General features: G+C 44.3%; 1 protein-coding gene across 1 annotated transcript in view; it reads left to right on the forward strand.

Annotated features, from left to right (window-relative positions):
• The window catches only part of DLEC1 (DLEC1 cilia and flagella associated protein), a 145030-nt gene that overhangs the window by 82045 nt on the left and 44132 nt on the right, over positions 1-18853 (forward strand). The window contains exons 12-22 of the mRNA XM_088446403.1: positions 1850-1942; positions 2377-2467; positions 2751-2892; positions 5256-5448; positions 6216-6274; positions 11257-11431; positions 11953-12046; positions 13389-13519; positions 15389-15547; positions 17469-17608; positions 18018-18171. Of these exons, the coding sequence (XP_088302529.1) occupies positions 1850-1942; positions 2377-2467; positions 2751-2892; positions 5256-5448; positions 6216-6274; positions 11257-11431; positions 11953-12046; positions 13389-13519; positions 15389-15547; positions 17469-17608; positions 18018-18171 (1431 nt within the window). The remainder of the gene's footprint in view (positions 1-1849; positions 1943-2376; positions 2468-2750; positions 2893-5255; positions 5449-6215; positions 6275-11256; positions 11432-11952; positions 12047-13388; positions 13520-15388; positions 15548-17468; positions 17609-18017; positions 18172-18853) is intronic.

Here is an 18853-nt window from a genome sequence, read left to right on the forward strand (position 1 = left end):
CCACTGCGATTACGATTGTGGTCATGGACCTTTGTGTATTGTTTCTTTAGGCTCTTTAGCTTATTAAGGACTTGCTGCTGTGTCTTCACAATACCCCGGCTGGCCAGGATTTTGGCAATGTTGCAATAGATCATGGCATCTTTAACAAGCTCTTTTAATAAGGTAATAAAAACGTGTTCCCGGGTAGGTACCTTTCAGACAGACGCGGCTACCCGGGAATTTGCGCAGTACTGTGAGACTCCATACGCCACAGCATAGCGCTACTGGCAGGGTGCTACATGGCGTATGGAGCGGCTCCACTGGGCATGCACCGGAGATCCCATGTTCAACTCCCGGAGCTGGCAGTCACCACAGTGCCGACGTGCCAACAGTGCCATAAGTGTGCGCCTTAAAACGCACAGTTTGTAATCCAGAGACCTCTGTTCACTCAGACCCCACTACTAGTTTCTAAGTCCATGATATCACCATAGTATCTAGTCTGGGACAGCGCTGATAGTGACGCAATTGTGCGGCTTAAAACGCACAATTGTGCAGCTTAAAACGCACGGTCAGTTTGTAATCCAGAGACCCTCTTTCACTCAGACCCCACTACTAGTTTCTAAGTCATGAAATTACTACAGTATCTAAGTCTGGGATGCACTGTGTGTGACTCCTGATCGGCTCCACTGGACATGTGCAGTACTACAGTAAGAGACTCCATACGCCAATCATCGGGCGGTGACACAGAAAATGCATTGGAAATCTTACGCATGCGCTGTGTAGTTTAGGAAAAGTGACACCTGGTGGACAAAAAGTTGTATTACACGTTATGACTTTTTTCCAGTGCTATGCTACGTTCCCTTACGAAACATTCTGTGTGGCGCAACTCAAGATGTACTGTGTGGCGCGAGATGCATGGCGCACTACATTGCGTATGGAGCAACAAACAGCCTATATTATTATCCAATACTGTGGTGCGAGACAGGGGTATATCGTGCTATTTAATAAGGACACATCGGTAGAAGTTTGCACCAGTCTAGCGGAGGAGCTGGGCACAATGACGGTTTGCCTTTATAGAAACATTTAGCGGCAATGCTTAAGATTTTATTTTTGAGAGATATTTTAGTGACATAAAATAAAAGGGCATAGAGATGACAGTTTTAGGGGCCTTCTTTGATGTGCAATATGGTGTACAGTCATTTTCACTCCATACAATACTTGATTATTGCACCAGCTCTGAGGTACTGGAGGTATGGTCTCCTCTTGTACTTAATTATATGCAGTTTTCCCCTTGTGGAAAGAAGCACATTTCTAGGTGCACTTTGCTCATGTATAGAAAAATAACCTTAAAACCTAGAAATAGGAAAATGTTATAATGTGTTATCCCCTCGCTCTGGACAAACTGGACAGTATTTTAGAAGAAAAGGTTTAATGTAAGAGGAGGTGGTAGAAGGTTGGGTGTTTGATGTGATGTGTAGACTTCTGCATTGTGCCTTTTGAGATTCTCCTCAGACGCGAGCGAGGGGGTCCAGGAAACCATTGTAATACAGCTTTTTTAACCACAGGAGCCCAGTGGCTCCCACGCTGGAACAAAAAAGTAATCAATTTTCCTGTTGAAGTGCTGGAACAGTCCTCTGTAGTTTGCCCCAAGATAATCTACAGGACATCTCAGAGCAGTTTTTCATAAAGTAAAAATCCCTTTGTTGCTCAATAAAAGTATTACAGTAAAAATCCTACTGAAAATCCAGGAAACACTTCAACCCAAAGCCATATAATACAAGGCGACAGATACATGGGGAACCTAGGGATTGTGGGGCATGGCATTAAATCCTTTACTATTTAAACATTTACATTTGTTTCTTGTGTTTAGAGTGTAGCGACTGCAGGATTTGTGGATAAGGCACCTTTTGGCATCCGGCCTGCTATGTTTGAATTGTATCCTGGCCAAGAAACCATCATTGAGGTCAGTAACAAATGATTGGAAGACTTATGACACGCCCTGTTCCTGTATGCTCCTGTCAGGCACAAACTGAGTATTTGGAATGTGTTGCGAGTAATGTACATTCATTTCAACTTGGACACACATGGGCTGATCGTCCGGTCAAGTGATTATCTATGTATTTGACCAGATCCATTTGGCCCTTTTAGCCACACAGCCAGGTCACTTCCAGCTGTTTGACAGCCTGTTATTGCAGCCAGAAGTCTACATACCCATGCCACAATGCCAATAGGGACTATCAATGGCCGTCTTCTGATTGCATTTCCCACCTTGCCCAATGATCATTTTCTTTTTTTATTGTGGTCTTTTTTTAACCCATAAACACTGTCACATTAGGTTAGTTGCTCATGGTCAGCTGTAGTATTACAGTGTATTTTCTTTGCTGTTGTCTGTTCCAGGTTGTCTTCTTCCCAACAACACCAGAACCCTACAGCCAGGTTTTTACCATTGCTTGTGACAACTGCCAGGTCAAGGATATTACATTATCAGGTGGGCTAATATAGACTCTCTTGGACAATAACAACTGTGTAATAGTCTCATATAGGGGTCTATGTACTAAGCAGTGATAAGTGACAGAGTGAAAAGTGATGTCTGTAATAAGTGCCAGCCAATCAGTTCCCAATTGTAATTTTTCAAACACAGCCTGTGGGATGACAGTTGGGAGCTGATCGGCTGGCACTTATCACAGACTTATCACTTTTCACTCTGTCACTTATCACTGCTTAGTACATAGACCCCATAGTCTCTTCACTGTTATGTTCGTTCTTTTCAGGATTTGGACAACTTGTAGGGTTGGAGCTTGTATCTGTCGTCTGCGATGAGCTTACTGATGTTACTGATGAGCACCTAATACGGTTTCAAAGCACAAATTTATATTCAACGCCAAAGAAGAGTATTGTTATCAGAAACACAACGTAAGTAAATTAAACCTATATAATTTACTATGCTGCGGCTGCAACCAGAGGCATAACTAGGGTATTTAGAGCCAAGGGCAAGATGAAAAATGGAGCGTTCCCCCCCCCCCATGTGCGTGCGTGCGTGCCAGAAAAGTGGGCGTGGTCACATACAACAAGGGGCGTGGTTGCTGAAATGGGGCGTGTCAACATGACACACCACCATTTCTCATCATTCTGGGAACATTCCTTTTCATTCCATATGCACCTTAATGCCCCCAGTAGTAGTGCCCCTTGTGCAATGCCCCCTGTAGTAGTGCCTCTCATGCAATTTCACTGTAGTAGTGCCCCTTATGCAATGCCCCCTGTTGTAGTGCACATTATGCAGTGCCCCTTATGCAATGCCCCCTGTTGTAGTGCACATTATGCAGTGCCCCCAGTAGTGCCCCTTATGCATTGCCCCCAGTAGTAGTGCCCCTTGTGCAATGCCACCTGTAGTACTGCCTCTCATGCAATTTCTCTGTAGTAGTGGCCCTTATGCAATGCCCCCTGTTGTAGTGCACATTATGCAATGCCCCCAGTAGTGCCCCTTATGCATTGCCCCCAGTAGTAGTGCCCCTTATGCAATGCCCCCAGTAGTGCCCAATATATAGTGACCCCAGTAGTGCGCCACTGCAGTGCCTCCAGTAGTGCCCAATATATAGTCCCCCTAAAGCAGTGACCAATATATAGTGCCCCCAGTAGTGCCCAATATACAGAGCACCCAGTAGTGCCCCTTATACAGTGCCCTCAGTAGTGCCCCTTATGCAGTGCCCAATATAGTGTGCCCCTAGTAGTGCCCAATATATAGTGCCCCCAGTAGTGCCTCTTATATAGTACCCCTTATGCAGTCCCAATATGCAATGCCGCCAGTAGTGCCCCTTATACAGTGCCCCCAGTAACAGTGTCTTTGACATAAAACACGCAGACACAAACACACACACAATATTATACTTACCTGAATCCCTGCTCCTGCGCCCGCCGCTGTCTGCTGCTCCCATACCGCTCGGCTTCACCCATTGCGGGACCCGGAAGGCAGAGCTCATGAGTGAGTTCCAGCCCGGCTCCGGCCTTAGGTGCAGCAGCCAATAAGAGTCTGTCTGACAAAACAAACACAACGCCACCACAGGCATGTTTGTTTGAATGTGTAGTGCCGTGGATCACATGTGCCCTTATGCAGTGCCGTCAGTAGTGCCCCTTATGCAGTGCCCCTTATACAGTGCCTCCAGTAGTACCCTTATATAGTGCCCCCAGTAGTGCCCCTTATGCAGTGCCCCCAGTAGTGCCCAATATATAATGCCCCCAGTAGTGCCCTTTATACAGTGCCTCCAGTCGTGCCTCTTATATACTACCTCCTATGCAGTGCTCAATATACAGTGCCCCCAGTAGTGCCCATATGCAGTGCCCCCAGTAGTGCCCAATATATAATGCCCCCTATGCAGTGCCCCCAGTAGTTCCCCTTATGAAGTGCCCCCAGTAGTACCCAATATATAGTTCCCCTTATACAGTGCCTACAGTAGTGCCCAATATACAGTGCCCCCAGTAGTGCCTCTTACGTAGTGCCCCGAGTAGTGCCCAATATATACTGCCCCCAGTAGTGCCCCTTATGCAGTGCTCCCACTAGTGCCCAATTTATAGTGCCCCTAAAGCAGTGCCAAATATGTAGTGCCCAATACAGAGTGCCCTCAGTAAAGCTCCTTATGCAGTGCCCAATATACAGTGCCCCCAGTAGTGCCCCTTATACAGTGCCTCCAGTAATGTCCAATATATAGTGCCCCCTCTGCAGTGCCCAATATACAGTGCCCCCCAGTAGTGCCCCTTATACAGTGCCCCCAGTAGTGCCCCTTAAATAGTGCTCCCAGTCTCCCTTATGCAGTGCCCAATATGTAGTGCCCCCAGTAGTGCCCCTTATATAGTGCCCCCAGTAGTGCCCAATATATAGTGCCCTTATGCAGTGTCCAATATACATGAACATACACACACACAATATTATACTTACCGGAATCCCCGCTCCTGCGCCTGCCGATGTCCGCTGCTCCCGTCCCGCTAGACACTGTGGGAGAGACATCATGACATCTCTCCTTTCACCCAGTGCGGGAGCCGGAAGGCAGAGCTCATGAATGAGCTCCAGCCCTGGGTGCAACAGCCAATAAGAGTCTGTTTGGCGGCGTGTTTGTTTTAATGCGTAGTGTCGCGGACCGCATGTGCCCTGGACTGTGGCCGGCGGCGGACCCTCTCCCCACGCCGCCGGATCAGACGGTGCCACCCCCGCCCCCATGTGCACCCCCACCCCAGGTTTTAAACTAAAACTGCTTTCTTAATTTTATCATATTCATTATTTTCAGACATATACAACTTCCATTCTACTGGCAGATTATGAAACCAAATCTACCAGCGTTATTACCGGGAGAACAAGTGGATTTGGGGAAGATCACGTTTACTTCTGATTCAAACACAGCTTTCACTATGAGCCCAGTACAGGGCATCCTGCAGCCTCATCAGGACCATACTTTCACTGTGACTTACACTCCTTCTGAGGTAATAGTTGGCATATAAAGTACAAAAAAGCAAATGATGTAGAAATAAAGTCAGTATCTAACAAATAGCATAAAAACTTGCACAGTCATGGGAGCATCATCATTTAGTCAGCAAAGATCAGATGAATAATTAATAGTGTAGAGCCTGTATGCTTATATTTAAAAAACTGGACACTGAGATATGGGGGAATAAATTCCCAGGCAGGACCCAATTAGTTCAAATTAATTGAAGGCCTTATTCAGAGATGGACGCTATCGCACTGCCGCTGTGTCTTTGTACACAGCGGCTATGCTAAAAAGATGCCCACTGCTGGCTTTTCTGACCCACCTCTGCATCCGAAGATGCAGCCTCAGTTCAATAGATGTCCGGCAAAATCACGCTGCCAGGACCAGTGAAGCTGCATCCGAGGACACAGCCACTGGCTTCAGCATGCCCTGAAAACTGTACCAACACCCGGACGGTTTCTGGTTCGGTCCCTGTTGCCACTTCCAAACGCCAGAAGCATGTCAATCAGCGCAGCACGTGCGCAGTGCGGCTCCTGCATAAGCACAGATCGCCAATCATCAAAGATTTATGTAAATATCACATTTATATCAATATCTGAATTAGGCCCTCAGTTCCAAGTGAAGTGAGTGTAGAGTAGTCTATCAGTATGCAGTTATATGTTTAAATCTATTTAGATTTTTAGCTGTTTCATTTTGTATGTGTAGCACAGTGTTTTGTTTTAGTTCTAATGTTCATAAATGTATTTATTCATTTATTTATAGCTCATTGAATATCACAGTGTGGCTCAAATGGTATTAAGAGATGTCCCAGAGCCTCCAAGGTAAGAATATAGCTCCTGATAATACTAATGTTATGCTGCAAAACTGAGATCAACCTTTATGCACAAGAAAACATTTTTAGAAGTGTGACTTTGACATGACGGGTGCAATGTGTTATATACTGTTTAATATGATAATAGGCCCAGCCTATCACTATTATTGGGTCTAGGCATTAGTAGACATAGGCGAGCACCTGCGTATGTACAAGGAGGACATCCTGGTAGACATAGGCGAGCACCTGTGTATGTGCTAGGAAGGCATGCCGGTAGGCGCAGCCATACACCTATGTATGTGCTAGGTAGACAATCAGATATGTGTGTCTGTGTATGTAATAGGTAGACATCCAGGTAGACATGCACCTAAGTATATGCTAGGCATTTACCTTTGTATATACTAAGTACACATACAGGTAGGCGTGTACCTATGTATGTTCAAGGTAGACATCCATGTAGGTATACACCTATGTATGCACTAGACATAGGTGCAGTTAGGTGTGCACCTCTATATGCACTAGGGGCCTGGTTCAGAGCCGCTCGCTATTTGCGGTCGTTCGTTCTAAAACAAGGGGTGGCTATTCAAATGAACCGTTCGCTAATTGCGGTCTGTTCACGCCTCTAAGTCTGAACGAGCGAGCAAAACTTGCGGTTGTAATTTTGAAAAATACGCCCCCTGGCCGCTCGCATCCTACGTCATGTCCGCTATTTATTAGATTAATCAAGCACATCGAACAGCGTATGAACTGCTCGCTATTCTTGTGGCTGGTTTTTTCAACCGCTATTTTGCGATCAGTTCGGGGTAAAAAAAAAACAAGTGACGTGGTCAATGACGCTGCTGTATTAATTATGCACTCCCTTAAAACGCCCGTTTTGACCTTTAAGCACGCCTGCGATCTAATTCCACACCCCCGTTTTCAAGCACCTTCCCCTGTTACCACCCACATACGCCTCCTTCTGTCACCCAAAATAGCAGGCATTCGCTATATAGTGAACAAACGATTTTCGGCCGCATTGACTGGTTCGCGCATGCGTATTACAATCCGTACGCATGCGCAGATGTGCGAACATCGGTCATAATGCTTACGAGCGGCTCTGAATCAGGCCCTAGGTGTATATCCAGATAGATATACACCTATATATGCTCTAGGGGGTATATACGCCTAATGAATACCTGGATGTCCACCTTGTACATACATAAGCAGTCCTCTACCTGGTTATACACCTAGGGGTATATTTACTAAAGTCAGGGTTTTTTTTAGAAGTGGAGATGTTGCCCATAGCAACCAATCAGATTCTAGCTATTATCTATTAGAAGGTGCTAGATAAATGTTAAGTAGAATCTGATTGGCTGCTATGGGCAACATCTCCACTTCTAAGAACCCTCACTTTAGTAAATATACCCCTAGGTGTATAATCAGGTAGAGGACCGCCTATGCATGTACAAGGTGGACATCCAGGCATGCATTAGGTGTATATACAGGTAGCCAGGCACAGATGTATACATTAGGTGTACATTCATGTAGGTCTACATCTTATGTCTTTGCTATGTATACATCCAGATAGGCACGCACCTATTTATGTGGAAGTTGTACAAATTGGTGCATTTGTGTATAATGTGTTGGACATCCACATATTCTGCAGTTAGTTATTGAGCCTTTATAGCTTCTGATCTGAGGTATGGACACCAATCAACTCACATTATTTATATGGCAATCAGCATACAGACAAAGTATACTGTAGTGATTACACAGGTCTGTGAAATATAAGGTATTGAAAGCTTGTTTAATAACACTTTTATATTCTTAATTATAATCCTGTGTACATCAAGAAATAATATATTTAAAAAATTACCACATCACATTTACCTATAAGGGGGTTACATACATTTTTAAGAAGAAAAAAAAGAAGTTTGATTGTTTTTGACATATTTATTGTGAAATACGAAGAAGTGTAAATGATATCACTGTGTTTTTGTCTTAATTACATAATAAAATAACAATAAAATCAAACAATAACAGAAACAAAACCATAATTATTGAAAATATCGTTAATATCTTTTTTTTTTAGTCTTCAAATTTCGTTTAGTCGCTTTTCGCTTATAAGCTTTTTCTGTGTTGTCTCTGTGTATCATCCAGCAGTAGTCAGCCATCATGCTGACGTCCCTATGACCCTGATATCTTCTTTCTACATCTTTAACGTCTTGGTGGAACCGTTCACCCTGTTCTTCACTGTAGCCTTCGAGATTATACGGGAAATGCTCAATATGGGAAATATGGTGGTAGGCAGGGGTTAAAATGAACAGGCACAGGGCAAAACTGTGTTGCATCTGTTCCACCTTCGCCAGCTCACCTTGTAGTTGTATGTGTGCAATGTTCCTTTAGACAGTATGGGGATTAGGCCCTTTGTAAATTTCAGCTCCAGGCCCATGTGGATCTTAATCTGGCACTGGGCGGGGGGAGTTATTTATGAGGAGAACTGAATTGCAACGTTCTATACTACCGACTGAATTCATTTAAGACAATGGGCCTGATTCAGAGCCGCTCACAAGCGGCCCGATGGTTGCCCACTGCGCATGCGCTGCGTCCGGCGTGCACGAACCCCGCTGAGCGACTGAAGTCCAGTCGCTACGGGGCTCGTAACAAGACAGGGCGGCTGTCGATGTTGATTGACAGCTCGCTCCATTTTGTGGGCGGGTAGGTGGGGTGGCCAGACAAACGCAAGCGCTCCCTTAGGAACGCCTGGCATTTGTAGGGCTGACTGACATCACTACTGATGTCAGTCGTGGACTTCCTGCGTGGAAGTCGTGGAGTTCTCTCGGCCTTGCTGCAGCCTAGACCCTACCGTATGTTCCTGTTGCAAGGCCGATGGTCGCGATGGTCTCCTGGCCGCTCGCACAAGCTGTGGGTGGTCTCCCACAGCCTGGCGAGCGGCCGGAGGAAAAAAACAAAAACGAGCACAGACCCAGCGAGCGGCCAGCAGCTGCGAGCGGATCTGAATCAGGGCCAATGCTTTATAATAAATGTAGGCAGAATGCATTTATTACTTTAAAGAATATGAAAAAAATTACTTATTCATAAATACACGTTTTGCAGAAAAACGTGATGTGATATGCAAAATCGGGAGTCATTTTCGTGTTCAGAAGCCAAAAATCTATATGTATCACATAAATTCGTTAAAAAAGCTTTTTCATCGCAGACCTGTGTTATCAATGTTGAAAAAAAACAAAACTTATTTCTTAGCCAAAAACTTCCAGGAACAAATCTATAAACTCTTATTAAATGGCATCTATGCTAGACAAGCTGTTATTGACCCCTCTTCCTATTACTGAAGTCATTTCTACCCACTATATGTGTCACAAGCCGCCACTGCATCTTGTTGGACAACGGTGCTGGCGATTCTCTTAGGCCTGTTGCCGGGAGACGGAGACGCCATGCTGTCGACTCACAAAGTCCTCCCATCCGGCTGTACGTCATCCCTGCCGGGAATGGATTGGTTCTTCCTCCTGTTTTCTGTCCTGTTGGTGCGTTGCTCGGATGCCAGTGATAGCGTCTTATACGTGTTTCAGGTTCCATAGAGTTGGTATCATTCATTGTGATTGTCAGCGTCTTCAGTCCTGAGTCTGTCGTGTCTCCTGTTGTATTACAACTCAGTGGCATTTACAGCACTGTAGTGTGTGAGGTTCCTGTATAACATTGCGGCTATCTCCGCTGCAGAGTGCCTCCAGCCTTCTAAGGGCCGTGTCATATTCTGGCGGCACAGTGCCCACAGCTGCGTCCAGGGGGCTCCAGCCTAATACCGCAACAACCTCCGCAGTAGGTGTACACCTCATCTCCCAATTGCCACACCTTCCCGGCGGCATTAACAACAATGCAGCGTCTTCAGTCATCACAATTGCCACACCATCCCGGTGGCATTAACCGCAGTGCAGCGCTTGAGTGGACTATATTTAATACCAAGGTTATCTCCGCTGCTCTGCCTCTCAGAGTATCTCCAGCCCTCAAGGCTCCTCCGTGACCATCAGGTCACCATCTTGCCAAGTTTCTCCAGCCCTCAAGGCTATTACGTGACCACCAGGTCTCCTCCTTTGTCAAGCACCTCCAGCCCTCAAGGATGCTAAGTGACCGCCAGATCTCCACCTTTGTCTAGCATCTACGGCCCTGGGTTACAACTGCACTATCCTTCGGTTGATTCCATTGCTATATTAATCCTCAGCACTATTGCCTCCTTCTGAAGAGAAACTCCCTGGGATTCATTACACTATGTTCCTAAAAGAACAAATTGACCATGAGACTATCCAAACAGGTGTGACAAAATGGCTTCCCCACTTCCCCTCTTTATCAGTTCCTGTAATCCTAGAAGCTTTTAATGATTTGCAAAACCCTTTTCACCATGGGCTTATTATCTTCATTGTCAAGCACACACAGCTGAAATGTTTCAACGTGTCTGGGAATGTTTCAATAATAAGGGTTTTTTGGCTTGTGGAGAAATTTCATCCCGAAGCCAACTTGATTAATTTTATCCCTTTCTCGCCGGAATGGGCTATTACGGGAAGACTTCCCGAGGGTGAGTGGGTTTCAAGAGGAGGCAGGAGGGTACTAGTGGCACTTAATGTTGCCGGTACAAAAATAATCCTTCAGAGATGAATTCAATCGACTCTTCCCGCTATCTAGTTTTCCCACCGTAAACCATTTCATAATTTTCAAATGGAAAGGATTTATTTCACAAGATGGTGGTTAAGGTGGAATCTGTTTTTGTATCTGGAAGAGTTATAATTCTATTCTAACCCCTTCTCTCTGATACCAAATATTCAATGGCTTCCAACATACTACCTGGTACTCACCTTGACTTACTGATAATGACCCGCCAATGTTTGTTTCCTCGGTGTAACATTGTTTTTTTTTCTCTCGCTAGTCACGGGCACTCTGACATCTCATCCTCTGTATGTCTTGCCATATTTATAATGGTTTTGTGGTACTTTTTATTTTCAGTGTAGAAAAACATCCATCCAGCCTTACAGAGCTGGACCCGACACTGAATGATATCATTGTCCTTGACCTGGAATTGAGAGGCACCACTGAGCCATTCCATGCACTTCTGGAGCCATACGCCGTCATCTTTTCTGGGAAAAGTTTTATCGGCACGACTGTGAGAAAACACTTTACGGTCAGTCTTACATCTTTGGTAAATGGCTATGTCTGTGCAGGCAAGGCTACAGTGTGGACTATTTAACTTAAGCTGAATCTTATCATTCAATGTATAGACTTATTGCCATTATTATAGATAAGTGACATTATGGGGCCGATGCAGAGCATGTTCCCTGTGCGTACACAAATGAGCCGTATGCATTGCAGTAGCATCTCTACTTCTACGTCTGAATGGGTGTAACTGGGATGTAATGGGGTGTTATCGCCCAGGCCCAGTTCAGTGAGGGTGTGTCCGCGGAATATCCGGATGTACACCGGATCGTATAGTTTGTATGTAGCGCGCAGTGTATCGATACATCACATTGTTCCATCTCTGGGTCACACCATCGTATGGTGTGTACCCAGTTTAAATGATCCTGGTCTGACCTTTATTGGTAGCAGTGTCTCCCAAATAGGATGACAGGGGAACATTGATTTTAACATAGAATTATGTAAGATCTGGGTTTATTTGCTTTTTAAAATGTTGTGTGTGTTATGTAGATGTGGAACAACAGCAAATCCTCCATCCAGTACGAGTGGGAAAACGTCTTCACTCCGAACATCATTCAGATTGAGCCGCACTCTGGGAACATTGGTACATTGTAATCTCATCTTGTTACAATTCTGATTATGTGTATGATTATGTTCATTGCATATTATTTCACATAACGGTAAGCTAGGTCCTGGGCGAAATGTGCATAAATTACTATGGAAAAATAAGAGCACAGACAAATAGCACATATATAGCCAAACACATCCTGAGGTGCATACGCCTCTCTGCATGGGCAGCCTACGTACCTTGTGTACGACAAGTTGCCATTCCATGGAGGGAGTTGGGCATGCAATGACACAATTCTCTATACCACGTCCCCTGCACCTTATACTGTTACCTGTTATTGTTAAATATGCGTGAGTCATACTTGCCAATATTTTAGAATTGCCCTCCAGTTGACTTCTCAGAGGGGAGATGGCACTATGATTATCCAATAATCAAATCATCATGCCACCTCCCCCCGCACATCCATTTCTCTAGGCAGTGTATGGATGCAGGAGGGTGCTTGTCCAGAAGTCCGTGGGACTCTCCAAAAATTCGGTAGTCACCCATATTAGGGATGGAGATCAGAAGCCCGGCATTGAATGGTTGCCTGGCTTCCGATATCAAATCAAGTGATATAGTGGCTACTAGTCATCGCATCCAAACCATTTGATGGTTACTATGTGCACATGCACACATAAGCTAAGCTGTGGACGCCACATCCGGGTATTCGCAGCTGCATACATCGGTCAGCCATCGGATGGGTATTGGAAAGCTGTATACGATTGCTGGCAACCATCAAAAACTCGCAAGTCGATTGGAAAAGTATTTCCATTGGATCGGGAACATTGATGGTTGCTAACCATTGAATTCTGATGTCCATCCCTAACCCATATGCTCTGGGAACAAGTATGGCTTGAATATGTGGTCTGCTGTTATGCTACTGTAGATCAGATAGCTTTACTACACTTTTAAAAACATTAAAATGGAAATAGTGCAGCACTGGTAAATGCTTTTTACCAGCCCAAGTTAGATAAGTGTTCCGAACTCAGACAGATATTGACCTGATGTGTTCTGACAATGGAATTCTATCATTCATCCTATTATAGTTACAACAGTTCTACAGCCTAGGTATCAAACTCCTAACTTAACCATTTTGTTATCAAAACTACATACATTTCCATTTACACTGTTGTCTGCTGGGGAAGGTGCAGGCCTAGGCACTATTGCAGCAGGATTTTTACCCAAAGTTGACTCTGCATTTCCTCAAATACTTTTCCCCACCCACCTCACAAAGCAGATGCACTCTTGCAATGTCTTTGTATACAGTAAAGAGCTTACTCTGACTTTGTTCTGTGAGTTGGTGCTCCCTGGTCATTAATAACAGTGTTCTCTATATCAGAGCCAAGCAAGTCCTGTGAATTTGAATTGATCTTCAGTGGAGTGCAGACTGGGTTCAGTAGTGTGAACGTGAGCTGTCACATACTACATTCTCCTGAGCCTGTGGTTTTGCATGTGGAGGCCACTTTTAAGGTTTGTTGTTTTACATTGCATTTGCCATCTGCTATTAAACAAAGGGCCCGATTCAGACCCACTCGCTAGGATGCGTTCGCACGGAGGCAGCCGATTGTTTGCATTCTGCTCCTGCGTACGCATCACAATGCGCATGCGCGAATCAGTATGAGCGATCGGAAGCGTACATTTGCCGCCCATAGGCAGCCCTGCAGAATGAGTGACAGAAGAAGCCGTTTGTGGGTGGTTACAGGGGCAGGCCACTAGAAACGGCAGAATGGAGGTGCGAACGAAAAAGTTCCTTAAATCTTTGGTAAGATAGGTATGTCCCCACACACTATATAGGGCCTGATTCAGAGGTGGACTCTGATGCCGACATGACTGCGATTTTTTATGTAGCACTACTGCGGCTTTATGCTAATGCTACAGGCGTTGGAAATCATACAGAGACGCTCACCAGCTTTGATGCTCATCCACTGGTTTGCGTAAAAAGTTGCACCATCTGTCGCACTATTGAACTTTGCACCAGCCCTATGGAGGTGCAGAATGTCCGTCTGATAGCCGTGGGGAATCAGTCCAACTGGATAGCTTCCCAGGAAGGACCCCTGCAATTGCCTATCTGCAACTAAATTCGATCTGCGGTTCCCGGCCGTAACCATCGTGACTCATGCATAGTGTGACTCGGACTCATGGGCAGACTGAAAACATCGGCCTGTTGCTTCCAATGCCACAACAGTTTCCTCCTCTGCATCAGGCCCATAGTGTTTATAAATGACCTAAATATCTAATACCATGTGAAAATCAGGGAAATCCAGTATATTGCTGAGTATATGGTGACCCCCTGCATTTATGCCTAGATAGTAACATACCTAACATTATATGATGGATATAATATAGGGCTGGGGTTGGACATTACATATGCAGTGATACTGGTCCATCCTCTTTGGAGGTCTCTAAAATAGATGGGCACTTATTGCCAGCCCCTTCAGTTTGCTATGCAGCCCAGAGACTGCTCGCTATGCTCATGGTACACCTTACCTTTTTTCCAATACGAGGGTGGTTCAATAAGTAAGGTAATAAGACCTCTCAGATGTGTAATGTTCTCTATTTCATTCTAATTTCCCACCAGGCCAGAGCAGGTAGACCATTGCTTTCCCTCATGGCCATTAGACTGCGCCTCATATCAGTCATACTGTCCCAACATCAGTGTAAGCTAGCGGGGCTGGTGGAAACAAGGTCAAAGATTAAGGTGCATAGTGTGATCAGATTTCTGCATCTAAAGGGCACATTAGCAGCTGAAATTTATCTGCAACTTGTTGAGGTGTATGGTGATAATGTCATGTCACAGGTTTGGGTTTGGTGCACTGTCTTTGATAATGGAAGGACAGACGCTTCCATTGTTATGGCACTACCAATAGCAGGTACTGGACCATCCTCCATACAGCCTTGACCTGTCTCTGAGTGATTTCCATCTCTTTGGACCACTGAAGAAGCACCTAGGTGTAAGGTGATTCACAACCGACGGTGAAGTTCAGCAAGTCGTCATATCCTGGCTTCAGGCACTTGACACTGATATCTTCTATGCTGGGATATACAGCCTTGCTGTACCGACAAGTATAGGGACAATGTGGAAAAATAATCTGTACCAAGGCCATACTATTGATTATACATATACAGTATGTACAAGTTGAATAAATGTACGGAATGAGATGTCTTATTACCTTATTTATTAAACCACCCTCGTATTATTATATATCATCTGATGTATTTGCTTATGCTGTCTATCATAATATATAGTAATGTTTTCCTATTTAAGTTTGTCAATAAAAATAATGAAAAGAATCTGCTTAGGAAGTTTCCTGTGTGACCCACGCTGCTGTCTTTCTGCAGGGGCCATTGGTTTCTATCATTGTCCCATCACTTGATCTGGGACTCATAAAAATGGGCAACAACAGAATCAGCTCATTAACGATTGAAAACATGAGTCCCCTAGCGGCAAATTGGAAGATTCACGAGAGCAGAGCTTGTCTTGCTGAGAGAGGAGAGGAGGTAACTTAGTGCAAGAAATCTTGTCATTTTCTGTTGTGTAAACCAGGGAAGTTAATTTCCCAACCTTATTGGCTTTTTTTATGGCCACCACCATAAATGACACCATCTATGGATCATGATGTAATATATACGGTTATTCAGTCCACGAAGCACACGAAACTTGGTCGGCGAAACTTAGGCGTGCCAGTGCGTTTGAACGCTGTTGCATGGGCATGCATAAAACAACCACTGCTATGCCTTACGCAGCCTGAGTACTCATAGCGGGCGACGAGGTTACCAATTTCTGAGTAAGGTCTGACATTGTGCAAGTGTGCGTGAGGCTGCGATGGTACTCGATAGTACCGATGTTTCTGCAGTCTTGCTAAGGATTACAGATGTTTGTAAGGTAAAGTGGGCGTCTTTATGTTGTGCTGCATAGTGATCGCAATGATTTAGCTACCTATCACAATGGAACTGCGTGCGTAATCGCTATTGCTTTCACAGTTGCTATCCGTAAAGAATCAGGCCCTCAGTCAGGCCCTATTTATGTCTTATGTAAGTCATTTAAGAGAAGAGACATTGGGTCTGCCTTTACTACATGTGTAACTATTGTATATTTGAACATTTGTATTGCATTTCTTTAATTCCACTTATAATTTCACTTTTCCATATAAGGGTGTCTTTAACATACAGATGTGTCTTACTGAAGGTATAGACTTTAAGCCTTCTAGACTATATACTTTATCTCTGGCACCTCCGGAATAGTCTATCGCCATGTTTCAGAGTACAATTTGGGTAGGAGCATGATGATGCCCCGGTAACCTCTGTTCTGTCCTTGGTTCTGTCCTTGGTTCTGGGCTGTTCTGTTCTTGGGACCCATGGTAGCTGCACCCCCTGCACCAACAATAGTACTACTACTACTGGCCTCAGACCATATTCAGCAAGAACCACTCACCTGGGTCCACATTTTTGCCAACACACTTTGTGCTACATTTTATTGTGTCACTTTGATGTACTGACTTTGGGTCACTTCCTTGGGTAAATGGAACTTTTTTTTTTACAAACTGGCTACTACTCATAGTACTTATTTATATTTTAACAGGATTTACTGGATGTATATTTATTTTGGGATGTAGTTAGAATATTGACAACGAAAATCCATTTATTTCATATCGTATGACAAGTTTTTTTGTGTGTAATTGACTAAAAGGGATATGTAGAAACCCCTGAAATGATATCTCCATGAATGAGCACTATCTACACCTTGTTACTTCTTGAATATCATTAGAGAATCTCCTCTTGCTAAATTATTCACATTACCGTGGGAGCCCACAGTCTCTATGCAGTATGTCATTTGCTGCTACTTGGATCTTAAAGAGCAAAAATGTCTTTACCTTTCATACATCACCATCTTGCTGTGCTAACCTGGTGTAGGTGCATAATAACATAATTAATAAGGCGCCCTATTTTTGCTGGGCTTCCTCATTTTGGACCTGATTCTGAGTCGGAACAAAGTCACAATACGGACGGATTTTTCGGATTTTAGCATCTTTGCATACACCAAAGAAAGAAATTGGTGACGAACATGCGTCGACTTAGACATAAGCTTGCGACCTGAGGTTGCTAGTCCGTATGAACTGATCCGCTCGTTGACAGGACCACTCTACCCCATTGAAATGGGTGCGGGTAACTTCTGATACTAATGATGATGGAGGGCAGAAAACAGTGGGCAGTCCAGGCCTTCCACATGAAGACAGAAGGATATTTTCGGCATAGACTGGCTGATGCTGGCATTAGCACAATGTAGTGAGCCGGCATCTGTGACCAGACGGAAAAGCGGGGCAGCTGCATCCGACTCAGACTGAGGTCCTATTTTTGAAGTTCATAAATTGTATTAAGTACTTATTATATCAAGTAATAATCTTCTTGTTTTTGTGAACAGGAGTCACAGTTTTCTTTTTCTCCAGAGAGTGGAGAGTTACAACCCTTAGGAACAGCAACATTGTCAGTTGTATTTAAGCCTTTGTCCTGTCAGAGACTGGAGACTGTGCTGGAACTGGAAGTAGAAAATGGTGATGGCAGGTATGTGATTAGTGGGAGCCAGAACAGTGAACCAACTCTTACAAGATATTGCAGCATATGGAGGTGGTTCTATAGACGATGTATGTAATTTGCCGATCCGTCCATCCACATTCCAAGTTTTCCCATGCATCCTGTAGAGAAGTGTGAGCAAACTTGCAGTATCAGAGGTACAATAACTGTCCGATGTGTGCGCAGCTGAGCAGTGCAGCAATGCTTGGCGGCACATCACCTGTAACTGAATTGACCTCCATGAGTTCACTAATAACAGCAGCTGTTTCGTTGGTTGAACAATATCCCTGAGGCTGCCAACTGCAGTCTCTTCAATAAAGGTCTAGTCCAACAAATTGCTGTATCCACTTTGTGTACTTTACATTATATTTGCTTTATTAAACTGCTCCATTTGTTGCAGCTATCTGCCGGTAACAGCTGACGTCCAGGTGCCCCAAGTCTGCCTTCTTTCCAGTTTGTTGGTGTTCCCAGAGATCTACGTAGGAGTCCCAGTGAAGTCAACAATAAAAATGTTTAACCAGGGACATCTGCCAGCAAAGTTTTCCTGGAGCGCGGTAAGTAAATATTTTATTATATTGTAAATTGCAACATTTTTATATAATCACGGCAATAAATGGTTAATTTTTGATATCTGAAATATGAAATTCTTAGAATGCATAATAGCCAGTATGTCATAAAAGTTGGCGTTCATTATAAAGCATCAACAGGTAAAAGAGAGACAGTTTCCTACATGTCCCCCACTTCCCAAGTGAAGTAGGTGGTCTCGGGATTAGATGCTGCGATTCACATAGAATCGCCTCATCATGGCCCCGATCCCACTGGGTTATGATGTGATTACAGCACCACGTCCCCTGCACTTCCTACATGGTTGCTTATTCCAGGTTCTTCAAAAGTTGGCAAGTATGGCATTGGGAAATGCAAGATGTTTCACATTAAAAGTATAGGATTGGACCTGGTCTCCACCATCTCAGAGCTGGGGTGATAATTAGGTACTTATGCAGAGTGGAAATGGCCATGTAAACCCTAAGTATAGCAAGGGACACTTGTTCCTGCTCTGTCCCACATAACTAGTTGCGCTAGTGCATCTATTGTGTACTCTGTAAGGAACGCCCATACGCCACCCAACTTCTCCCATACTGTGTACTTATGCTCTTCCACAAACACAGACTTTTGCTCTATAAACTTAAGTGCTTTGGTGAAAAGCTAAATGCACTTGTGTAAATATAGGCACACTGC

This window comes from Taudactylus pleione, unplaced genomic scaffold (assembly GCF_031769625.1).
Source record: "Taudactylus pleione unplaced genomic scaffold, aTauple2 ptg000398l, whole genome shotgun sequence".
NCBI lineage: Eukaryota > Metazoa > Chordata > Amphibia > Anura > Myobatrachidae > Taudactylus > Taudactylus pleione.